A 12998-nucleotide genomic window follows, 5' to 3' on the forward strand; every position below is an offset into this window, starting at 1 on the left:
TACCTGTTTAGCAGTGTTCTCCTGTATTTCTTTAAGTGTGTTATTAAAGTCCTTCTTGATGTCCTCTACCATCATCATGAGATATGCTTTTAGATCCGGGTCTAACTTTTCCGGTGTGTTGGGGTGCCCTGCACTGTGCGAAGTGGGAGTGCTAGGTTCTGATGATGGTTAGTGGTCTTGGTTTCTGTTAGTAAGATCCTTATGTTTACCTTTTGCCATCTGGTAATCTCTGGAGTTAGTTGTTATAGTTGTCTCTGTTTAGAGATTGGAGCAGAGGCTGGGTTCCACTCACCAGAAGTCTTAAGATCCTGTGGCAGGTGTCCTGGGTAGCTGGTGGGTAGCTCATCGCCCTAGCTATCCAGGTGCTTGTTGGACCGGAAGGGGCTTGTGCCCCTACTCAGCCTGTTTGTCATTTTTAACAAATGGAAATATCAACCAATCTTAAAATTTGAAGAAGTGTTTTAAATGATGTGATTGACCTGGAAAATCATGTGAATGTAGGTATTTATAGGTATTGCATTAATAAAAAAGACTTAGAAGAAATTTCTTGGATTTAGAAAAATTTAACTCTATCAAAAATTATACCAGCAGGTTAAACCTGTGTGAAAAAATCATGATATATTGAAGAATATCCACACTGATCCAATAAGCTTTTGAGAGATTTCAGTTGATTGAGAATACATTACATAGATGAAAACATTTCTGATTCTGTAAATAAGAAGTGTTTTTCTTAATCACGGATTTTCTATTCTCCAGGCATGTGTAGAAAAGTCTCATTATAGGGTAAATGGACTCAATTTATAAACAGAAACTGAGTTGCCAGGAAGGACATTAATTAGCAGTGAGAATCTCTTGGAGTAACAAGGATCTGTGGTTAAAAAATATTAGGTTAGCATGTTATAGCAGTAGACTTTAGCAGAAGACATAAAGAATACTGTGATAATGATAGATGTTGGAAATTCAGTAGATATACAGGTAATGGAGAGAGGTAGGACAAGGTTTCTTTGATAAATTTAGCATCTTTGATTAGGATTTCTGAGTTCAAATTTATAAAGAGACATTCAGGATAAGACTCATGAGTAGATTGAAGGTTAGATAAAAAAGTGATCATAGATACCTTCATTAAAAATCGCACATGAAGAAGTTAAAATTCCAAGTTCAATTATTTCATGAAAGGAAGAACATGAAAGAAATATGGGATGGAATCATGTCCTTTACCTATATACCATTTGATAAACTTTCAAAAAGTAGGGTAGGGGGTTGGGGGGGTGGGTATGGGGGACTTTTGGGATAGCATTGAAAATGTAAACGAGGAAAATACCTAATAAAAAATAAATTAAAAAATATTTATTTTCACTGTAAACAGCAAAACTACAAAAATGGAGTTACAAATATCACTGTGGTATGATCATTTAGCATCATTTGTATATGAGGCATAGCATAGAAGCACCTTAGTGGCGTTATATTTTAAATTTATGAAAAACCAAAATACCGATTCCCATGGTGGTTGTACCAGTTTACACCTGATGGATGCAGGTTCTGTTTTGAACATCCTTGTATTTGTTTTGTGATCATGGCCATCAGAACATCCTATCACTCACTGTCAAAAGAAAAAAGGAAAGTAAGCTCTCCTTTTCTTTTAAGAACCCCCAAATTTGCTTCATTAAAATGTGGCCTTCAGTTTCCACAAGAACTAGATTTCTTATGTGCATAGCTGTTTCAATCTGTCAACATAAAGATTGCTGAGAGAAATAATAATTTTTGAAGTTAGTGTCCAGTAAGTACAAGATGAACTTTCTTTCTCAAGATGCCTCTTTCAATTGTTAGTACATGAAACATTTGCTCTCTTCATTTCCGCATCGTTGGCTTGTTTTGAAGAAAGGGCTCCTGTAAAATATAATGGTCTCAAATATAAGTCTTCCAAGTCTGTAGCACGGCATCCAAATAACAGTTGACTTATGTTTAAGGAAACGACTGTGCTTTGTAATATACATGCATACTTACATACACATAAACTTTCTTTTGAAAATGTAAAGGAGCTTATATGTAAATATGTGTCTGAGAGAGAGAAGCTGAGACAGATTGAGAAGTAAATTAAATGATGGTGTGTGGTATAAATATTCACTCTATCTGAGCAGCTATTACAATATTGCTACTTTGAAACATGGCCAATGCACCACATCCAATGTACCATAGACTGACAAGCTTAGGGGGGTCTCAGTTTAGAGTGCTTACTGGTGACATGAAGAGTGGTGGAAGGCACACATTTTAGTTCAAATCTGGCACATGGTTGAAGGACTTTGGCTCTTAGGGCACTGATCCCTTTCATGAGAATTCTGTCTCGATAAGATGAAATTAGTTTCTCAGAACTCGACCTTGCAATGTGATAACCTTGGCAATTTGGACTACAACACATCTATTTGGGACAACATGACCATTCCAGACCAGCCTAGGCTCGTATATGCATAAAGTGTTTCTCATATATGATGATATTTTAAGGCAAATCTTGGTAGCATAATATGTTATGTAACTTTAGCAACTGTTCAGGGTTGACTCAAACTACTTTTATTGTTTGTTTTATTATGTCATCTACTACAGTAAGAATAACTGTTTACATATGAAAAAGTTAACATTTTCAGTTATGAGATGTTCCAACAGATTTGGAAAAGTTGTTAATTAAAGTGAAAGAGATATTTAAAGTTTTATTTTTAAGCACACATATGCAATACACTTGCAAGAACATATACAAGAATCAATTTTAAACAAAGATGGGGCACATTTATTTTAAAGAGTTGAATATGAATACCTTTTTTAAATATTTGCTGAGAAAATTTGCCCACACAGCAATACATAAAATATAGATGCTCATAGCTTCTTCCTCTGATTCTGAACAGAAAGAAAGAGAACGAGGTTCGAACCTGGCCTTTATGTTTCGACTGCCTTTTGCTGCGGGAAGAGTGTTCAGCATCAGTATGTTAGACACCCTTCTTTATCAGGTACGCAAGCGAGTGCTCTTTCTTTGAAGTGGTTATTTTATATTTCACCTAGGTTTTAAGTAAAAATATGTGTTAGTGATGTTTCAAACTCTTACCTTAAAAGTTGATTTGAAACAGTTCACTATGCTTCCATGTATTTAATCACATAAATGTTGATATCAAATGCTTTATTCAAAAATACATTTTAAAACTTGGTCTGATGTCAAATGCATACAAGTAAGGTTATATAGACTGAGCAGGTTGGTCTTAGAAACATATATTTATATACATATATTATTATAAAAACCATAAATTCGAAAGGGAGTAGGAGACTCTATGAGAATGTTTGAAGAAAAGAAAGTGAAGGAGTATAATGATGTAATTATATTATAATCTCAATTGAAGTAATTTAATAATATTTAGTAAGGAGAGAGAGAGAGAGAGAGAGAGAGAGAGAGAGAGAGAGAGAGAGAGAGAGAAAGAGAGAGAGAAACATAAACTCTACACTACACAAGCCTGAAGACTTGAATAACTTCCTCAGAACTGAGAATGGAAACAGAGCTAACTCCTAGAAGTTGATCTGTTTTTCCCAGGTCACTGTGAATTTGTGATATCTCTGTCTCTCTGTCTCTATGTCTCTCTGTCTCTCTGTCTCTCTGTCTCTCTGTCTCTCTGTCTGTCTGTCTCTCTCTCTGTCTCTCTGTCTGTCTGTCTGTCTGTCTGTCTGTCTCTCTCTCTCTCTCTCTCTCCTTCCTCACAATAATAACAGTACCACATTAAAAATAAGAGGTTTGGCTTGGAAATTGTATTCCTGGGTACCAGTTCCATGTGAAATTTATTAATGTATTTTCCTATAATTCTAAGCATGTCTCTGAGCTACTTTTTTAAAGAGAAAAATAACGAAAAAGTTAAAGCTAGCATTGCTTATTAGAACTTCTTTTTTTTCAGATTTTGAGCAGATATAAATGTATCAGTATTCTAAACTGAATATATTTAAGCATCTGATAATTTTTTATTAGGTATTTTCCTTGTTTACATTTCCAATGCTATCCCAAAAGTCCCCCATACCCACCCCCCAATCCCCTACCCACCCACTGCCCCTTTTTGGCCCTGGCGTTCCCCTGTACTGGGGCATATAAAGTTTGCAAGTCCAAAGGGCCTCTCTTTCCAGTGGTGGCTGACTAGGCCATCTTTTGATACATATGCAGCTAGAGGGAACTGCAACCCTATATGTGGAACAACGATATGAACTAACCAGTACCCCAGAGCTTTTGTCTCTAGCTGCATCTGATAATTTTTGCTTAATTTATATAAATAGAAGTATAAATGAGAGCTATTTAGTCCCCAAATACCAAGGTTCCATTGCTTTTTATGCATTGTACACTAGTAGAAAGCAATCTAAAAATACATATATTTCACACAAATATAGCATGGTCTGCTTTTGTTTGCTTGTTTTTGCCTGTGGCTGATCGTATTGATGTTACCTGCTCTCTGATTAGTCAAACACTCACTCAACAATTCCATTTAAAGGGAAAATATATTTACAGAGTTTTATTTCATAGCATTAGCTTCAAATTAAGCGCCTTAAAATTTTATTGTCTACACTGCTCTTGATATTTGTTACACTTTTCTACAACTGTCTGCTTGACTAAACTAATCCCAAGATATCTGGAGATTTTCTGCTAGCCTCTGGGCTAACTCTTCCTGTCCTTATGGATGTCAGTATCGACCTGCTTGTCTGAAAATGTGCCACAGCGGGCAATGAGCAATGACTGGTATTAATGCTTTTTACTAATATTTCCAGATAATTTATCTAGGTAATCCAGGAGGTTGGCCTGTACCAAAGATCCCCAAATATGAATATACTCAACTGTTGAGAATTAAATTGCAACCTAACTTTTTTTTCCTTTTTTTTTTTTTAAACTATGCTTGAAGAGCATCAGTTGAAGCTGAGAGTTTGTATGGATCGCTAAGATGTATTTAACTGCTATTCTAATGCTACAGTCTTATTTTCATGTGATACGATGATCCTAAAGAAGTAAAGATCGTTTTTAGGCCTTCTTTGTGTTGATTTTTGTGATGCCTTATCAAGACACTTAGAAGTTAGTAATTTGTTGAAACGAATGCAGAAAGACCCCATTAGAATGTGAAGGTTTTGGATGACAGCAGACAAGATGATAACATGCTTGTGGGTTAAGCTTTAATTCCTGAATTCTATCTCAGAACCCCATGTGTTACAACTTACCATAGTTGTCCGCCGACTTCCACAGGTACTCTGTTGCATACATGCACACATCCACATACAATGAAACATAAATAAATAAAATAAATAAATAAAATAAATAAATAAATAAATAAATTCACAATTTAAGATCAGGATTTTTGTTTGTTTGTTTGTTTTTGTTTTTGTTTGTTTGTTTGATTTGAGACAGGGTTTCTCTGTATAGCCCTGGCTGTCCTGGAACTCACTCTGTAGACCAGGCTGGCCTTGAACTCAGAATCTGCCTGCCTCTGCCTCCCAAGTGCTGGGTTTAAAGGCAAGTGCACCACCACTGCCCAGCCTTATACTCCTGTCTTAATCCATGATATACTGAATCTGTCTATATGCATATGTGTATATCTGAGAGAAACTTCCTATAGTATATTAAATGTATTTGCTGGGTTAGATTAATTTCTATATTAATAAACTTCAAAATAGTCTAGCTACAATGTATAACTTTATTGTACTATTTGTTTGAAAAAACAGTTAACAAGAGGACTTCAGAGTTTGCAAATTTTAGAAAATAATTTCTATCCTTCAGGATTTTTCGTTGGTTACAATGACCTCTGAAGTGTTCGGAATGATTTCCTTCTTTTGTTGGTGCTGGGATTAGACCCCTGAGCCTTGTGCTCCTAGGGATGATGTTTGATGAGGGGATCTCTAAAAGCTTGCTAATATTATGGTTTATATTTCTATGATTAAGTGATACACATTGCTATTTTAAGAAAATATAATGATTCATTTTTTTAAAAAAATGACTGTCTATTTTCAGATGTAATAGTTTGGGAAACAATACATATAATAAAAATAATAAAGGAAGTATAAAAATAAGTTTCATTTTACTATTGAGTAGCTTAATCTTAGGGAAAAGAGTGGCTAAAATATTTAAAGCATTAATTTTAAAAGTTATTAATTTGACCATTTTATTTTAATCAGAGATATTTGTTTGGATTTTAAACCATATAACATGTTAGCACCATGCCTTGTATGCCAATCTCAGTATATGTACTATCTGTAAATAGCATGTATTTCATATATTACTTTATAGTTGGCTTTACTATAAATGGTTATTTTAAGTGTTGAGACATATTTTAATCTGATTTTACCAAGACTTACTGAGATGCTAGAAATAGATTTCCAGAAACATTTATGTGTTCAAACTTCCCAGTCTTCTTTGTGTCTGACATACATAATGTATACATGTTTTCCTTATATTGCAGTCATTTGTGAAAGATTATATGATTTCTATCACCAGACTTCTTTTGGGACTGGACACCATACCAGGATCAGGGTTTCTTTGTTCTGTAAGTTAATCATGTCTGGAAGAGGAGAGAATTCTGATAGAAGGTTTGATCAGAGCGTCAACTATGTGCTTTTGGTGACTCGTTTATAACCAAATTTATTTCCTCATGTGTGTCTAAAGAGTTAATCTGAGATTTTTTTCTAATACATTAGGCCATTAGGCCTTAGATGTATCATATTTTTTCTTTGTTCCTCAAGCATTACAATTAATATTGTTACAAAACCATTCTATATAAAACCAAATACAGTTCCTCGTTGATGATATTGTTTTAGCTGTCAGTTTTGACAATGACATGTCCAAGATTTTGACAATGACACTGTCCATCAGCAGGGAAGTTCTGGCACTCAACCCTATACCTTTCTGAGATGGGATCCTAATACACTGTTCAGACTGTCTTGATATTCTGGAATCAAGGAATACTCCACTCAATTCCTTTCGGATTTCAGTGAGACTAGACCTGTGCTATTGCACATGGTTCAAACATGCTGTTTTGTAGAAGAGTGTAATACATAGAATACGGTAGATTGCTAATGGATCAGATGTAAAAGAACCTGTGTGGAAGAAGGTCCTTGGCTTCCTGCCTGGAACCCTGTGTTCCTTCTACCACAAATTTGCTTCTGTACATGTCAGAACAATGGGGCAAGTGGATAGGACTTCTATTATGAGAATAGTTCTGCACCTTACTATTTTTCTCTATATAATTAATTCCCTAAATATCAGTGTCAGTTGTGTTATTTCACCATCTTGAAAGTTTTCACAGTTTACAAGTATCTCCCAGATCTCTACCAGTGTTGTTCTGCCTACTTTTACTGGATCAATAAAATGTCATACTGGCCCAGATTGAATACTTAACGTTTCTTGCCTTTGAATGTGCTCTCAGGATAAGCTGAGCTGGAGTAAATTAGTAAGCCTCACGAGTGAATAAGGTTTTATGAAATGCTACTTTGAGATTTTAAAATATACATTGGCAGGGCTTTGAAGAAGAGAAAAATGACCACTGGGATTTTTATTCTTAAACATTGATTGTGTGATTCATTCATATGCATTATAGATGAAAATCACTGAAGATGACTTGTGGATCAGAACGTATGCCAGACTCTATCAGAAGTTGTGTTCTTCTACTGGAGATGTTCCCATCGGGATCTACAGAACAGAATCTCAGAAACTAACGACATCTGAGGTTTGGATCTATGAAAGCCTTTTTTACTGTGGTGTTTACTATGATGAATATAGTCATTCACAACCATACAGACTGATTTCACACAAGTGCAATTGAAACTGAAATGGGGTTCTATATAAACACCTAGAGTACATTTTCAGTAGCTAAAATCTCAACTGTTTCACAAAGTATTGTTAGATAGAAGGCTTTTTACCACTGTGGATATTAGGTTCCAATCTTTTTTTTTTTTTTCCTAGATCCATGATTAGCCACTTCTAGTACATTTTAAAGAATCAGAACACTTTGAGTCACCCTGAGATTGTGAGATAAAAACAAATCTTGTCTGAACCACCTATGTTTCTAATGTATTCCCTGACTATACATATTATTATTTGGAAGAAAGCAAAAAAGGAAATCTCATCAAGATTTGAAATGCATGTTTCTTTGTTTCTACTTTGAAAATGTATGTAAAGCTCTAAGAAAAGTCTAGGGACAGACATTTTGCCTGATTTTCTAGAAAAAAAATGGAGTAATTTTATTGGGAAGTAGAACCTATTAATACAGAAGGAAGAATTTTGATGACCACCTACAACTGAGAATACATCTGTATTTTAACTTTATCACCTCTGTGGTTGCAGGTAATTTCTATATTGTTAGGAAAATCCATCTCTTTAAAATAGATTATGTTATGAGATAAAGTTTTTAGATAAATATACTACCCTACATATATTTATATATAGTATTTATTAATATAAATTTTGGTTTATATCCTTGAAGTATTTTCTTTCAAATTTTCCAAAGTTATGACAAATCGCAAAGACGTTTTGTCTAGATTTTTCTTTTCCTCTTGTGCAAAATCACCCCAGGCTTAGGGCTCAAATCAATGATATTTATTTTAGCTAGCCAAGTAGATTCATGATAAAAATCAAAAATAAATGGTTCATGCAGAAGAAATTTATTGTCAGAGTATCGTTAAAAGGATATAGATTCATTTTCTTGCTCAGTTATTATATTTTTACATAGGTGGTTATTGTGCCTATCTGGATGTTATTCATGTTTCCTGAGATGTTGTGGGTGACTTCATTGTTGTTTCTGAGACATTGTAAATATCTCTGCCACCATCTTTATAGCTATATTTAAGTTTTTGTTTGAACACAGACTCTTAGGTTCACTTCAGAAAAAGAACTTACAAATAAGAAACAATCAACAGTAGCTGACTGGAGATGCATACCAGAAAGTTAAATTCAAGAAGTAATTTGGCAAGTATGGCTAAAGTTTTTAGATTAGCTGCAATATTCTTTGATTATATACTAAAATATTAAAACAAGACACTTTTATATGTAAGTAATTTAACATTTTCTTAGCTTGCTAGTGTTTCAATTGTAGCATATCATACATTCCATGACTTATAAAAATGGAAATGTTAAAGCCTAGAAAGATGGTTCAGTAACAGAGTTCATACTGCTGTTCCAGAGAAGCCTCATATACTCCTAGGTACACACACACATTCACACACACACACACACACACATGCATACAAGCACACTCATATACATAATAGAAATTGTAAAAGATTTTTGTAATGAAAAGTTGATTCTGGCATTTGTAAGGACTGGTAAGCCTGGAATGTAGACAATGCTAGGTTTGTTGTCTGGGCAGAATCTGTTGTGATTCTTGACATTTGAGCAACATATCTTCTTAGAACAGAAGAAGCAAGGCATTCTGGGATCCCTAGATCTTTCATGACTAAATCACTGTCTAGCACTCCTCTCTCTAAAAACCATTGGCCCCTGGCTTACAATTTCACAGACTTTTAAAAAGTGGAACATAAACATTTATTGTAATGCAAATATTTCTCAATTGGCTATGGTAATTACAAAGTGGATTTCTATAGATGTTTTTGTAGTTTTACCATTATTTATGTTTTAAGAATTTAGATGTCGCAATTGTTTTCTATGGTGAGGCCATTCATACTCATGTCAATCATTTTTATGATTGAAAAAACATTTGTTGTTTAGCGAATAACATGTCAAAATTTAGAAAGAATAGGTGACTATCTCTGTCAAAGAGTACTTAATTACATTTTAGATAATTCTTCACAAATTGTCCTTCACAAATAAAATTCTCACTGAAATTGTTTTTAATCCCTTTGCCTCCAGTTTATTTATATGTTTATAAAAGGATGTCATTGTCAGAATAAAAGGAAACTGATCTAAGCTGATGGATCCTGTTTTCCTATTTTTGAACGTAATTTATCATTTAACACATTTTATTTAATGATTTATATTTGAGTTCTGTAGGCAACATGAGACACAAAGATAGAGTATATTAAACATTTCACCAACAATTCACTGCTTCAAAGTAATATTACTGTGCATGCAACACACACTACCTACCACAGCTGAGTTGAATATTCTCTTCCAACATGAAAGGTCTAACACATGAAGTTACACAAGTCCATCATGTAAAGTGAAGTTTCTTTTTCTGGACACTTATTTTAAACATGAGTATATTTCTTCTCATTCTTCACTAGGAGATTATGTGAATATGACTGATGGATAGTATATCCACAATCAGTTATAGTTTTACAGTTTGCTGGAACATCTTTACAGTGAAGGAACTCAGTTAAGACAATGAGTTATATGTGGAAAAGGAATTAATTGTCTCTGGTAAACACAAATAAAAGATGAATAAGTCTAAGGAATTGAAACCTACCATCATTTTTTTGCAGTGTCAGTTAGTTCAAAAAAATTTTTTTTAGGAAATTCAAGTATGTCATTCAGATTAAGTGGCAGTTTTCTCTAAGTAAAATCTAGGAAAGATTCTGGATTTTAGGAAGCAGAAGTTTCATTTAGTTTTTGGAATTAAAAGGGTTGTTATGATCTTGCTCAGATCACAGCAAGTCTTCTACCATGGTGCTAAAATTTTCCATTGTCTTTCCCATGATGTAGACCTGACCAGTGTGTGCAAAACACCAAGCAATGCATAGGAAATAACAGATGAGAAGGAGAACAGGAAACTGTCAGAGAGATCCCCTTAGGATAATTTTTTTAATATTTTTTTTATTACGTATTTTCCTCAATTACATTTCCAATGTTATCCCAAAAGTCCCCCATACCCTCCCCCCCCACTTCCCTACCTACCCATTCCCACTTTTTGGCCCTGGCGTTCCCCTGTACTGGGGCATATAAAGTTTGCATGTCCAATGGGCCTTTCTTTCCAGTGATGGCCGACTAGGCCATCTTTTGATACATATGCAGCTAGAGACAAGAGCTCTGGGGTTCTGGTTAGTACATCATGTTGTTCCAACAATAGGGTTGCAGATCTCTTTAGCTCCTTGGATACTTTCTCTAGCTCCTCCATTGGGGGCCCTGTGATCCATCCAAAAGCTGATTGTGAGCATCCACTTCTGTGATTGCTAGGCCCCGGCCTAGTCTCACAAGAGACAGCTATATCAGGCTCTTTTCAGCAAACCCTTGCTAGTGTATGCAATGGTGTCATCGTTTGGAGGCTAATTATGGGATGGATCCCTGGATATGGCAGTCTCTAGATGGTCCATCCTTTCGTCGCAGCTACAAACTTTGTCTCTGTAACTCCTTCCATGGGAGATTTTTTTCCAATTCTAAGAAGGGGCAAAGTGTCCACACTTTGGTCTTCGTTCTTCTTCAGTTTTCCTGAGTGAATAGAGAAGAAATCTTTAAGTATGAAAAATTTTGACTTTAGTAAAATAACACCTTTATCAACGATAAAATTATATTAATAAAGTAAATACCAGTCGATGTCTTCTGTATTTACATAGATTGTATTTAACCATAGATTTCCTGAATGTCAGTTCAGACTGCTATTGTATGCATCATTACCAAAAATTAGTGTATAATGTAAATGATTACTTAAAACATTATTTTCATGAAGTGATTCAGTTATTTCTTGATCATATATTTTAGTATCTATTATACTTATCTGAGAAAACAGAATATTTGGTAGACATAAAAAATTATACTTCATGTTTACTTGACTTTTATCAAAAGCCTTTCAAAAAAGCAAAGACATTATTGCATTATAAGTGTAATGTGGATATATGTCATATTTTGTCCATGTTGCTGTTTCTTGTATGTATGGTCCAGTCATTGTCTAAACTGCATTTTATGTATTTCTTTTTTCCTCCTTTGTGTCAGTCTCGAGAAATAGGATCTCAAGTAAGTACCTTCTGTTTGTCTCATTCCTCAGTGCTTTAAGATGCAAATGCAGACCTATTAAAAATTGACTATGAAAGACTACATCCAGAGATTCATTGTGAAATGTTCATACATACATACATTTTTTCATGTTAATGTAGTTTTATTTTCACAGAGAAGATTGCAAAATAATGTTACATTTTGTCTTCGGGCTGCATGTGTTAATCCACTTTAGGCATTATTTTAGAATTTCTGTAAACCAGTTTCATAAATGCTATAGCTAACACCAAGAAGCTAATCACCCCACTTCACAGTAGTCACATATGTCTGTTCTTTTGTGTGATTTCTTCAATTCTTAGTCTGTACTGACAGGACTGTGGTGTGTAATTAGCAGGCATCTGTTCAAAAAGTCAGTCCTAATAGGTGGAACTCACAATACAAGCTGAAGCTCTAGAAAGACATTAAGAATGAAAACATATACTAATCAAATAATTTTTCTATCTAAACCTTACATTATAAGTATTAATTCTAAATTATATTAGCATTTTATTACTTTGTAGTATTAACATTTATAATGGAGGATATTTTAAAATGTTACAGTTTTTAAGAGTCCTAAAAACTGGTAATTTTTTTTTTCCAAAGGCTAAGGATTATACAAATCCTCACTAGTGTCTAGAGAACTCTGATCTTCTCTTAAAGGAATCTGTGGACGGAGACCAGGAAGCCAGAGTTCAGGCAGATAAATCTCAGGAGATGTTGTACTTGCTGAGATATATAATAATAAACTAAGGCTGTGCCTCCTGAACCTCTTTCTGAGCATTGCTAGCACACAATACATTAATATTAACTTCATTCACAGTGCCTGATAAGACATATTCAGAATTTATTCATTTGACATGTAGCAATTTGTACCTTTGACTAACAATTCTCAGTTTCCCCTCTTTCTCTTTCTTTCTCTCTTTCTCTTTCTATCTCTCTGTTTCTTCCTTTCTTCCTCCCTTTCTTCCTCTTTCTTCCTTCCTTTCTTCCTTTCTTCCTTCCTTCCTTCCTTCCTTCCTTCCTTCCTTCCTTCCTTCCTTCCTTCCTTCCTTCCTTCCTTTCTTCCTCCCTCCCTCCCTCCCCTTCT

General features: G+C 34.5%; 1 protein-coding gene and 1 long non-coding RNA gene across 6 annotated transcripts in view; one reads left to right on the forward strand and one right to left on the reverse strand.

The window, feature by feature from the left end:
- Window positions 1-12998, forward strand: part of Kcnt2 (potassium sodium-activated channel subfamily T member 2) — a 350913-nt gene that overhangs the window by 309357 nt on the left and 28558 nt on the right. For all 5 annotated transcript variants that reach the window (XM_029477031.1, XM_029477035.1, XM_029477039.1 and 2 more), the window contains 3 exons: window positions 2895-2996; window positions 6456-6539; window positions 7590-7718. In XM_029477031.1, coding sequence (XP_029332891.1) covers window positions 2895-2996; window positions 6456-6539; window positions 7590-7718 — 315 coding nt within the window. The remainder of the gene's footprint in view (window positions 1-2894; window positions 2997-6455; window positions 6540-7589; window positions 7719-12998) is intronic.
- The window catches only part of LOC110291000, a 48828-nt gene continuing 38519 nt past the window's right edge, over window positions 2690-12998 (reverse strand). Inside the window, exon 3 of the long non-coding RNA XR_002377521.1 lies at window positions 2690-3044. This is a non-coding gene — a long non-coding RNA (uncharacterized LOC110291000). The remainder of the gene's footprint in view (window positions 3045-12998) is intronic.

Source organism: Mus caroli, chromosome 1, assembly GCF_900094665.2.
Source record: "Mus caroli chromosome 1, CAROLI_EIJ_v1.1, whole genome shotgun sequence".
Taxonomy (NCBI): domain Eukaryota; kingdom Metazoa; phylum Chordata; class Mammalia; order Rodentia; family Muridae; genus Mus; species Mus caroli.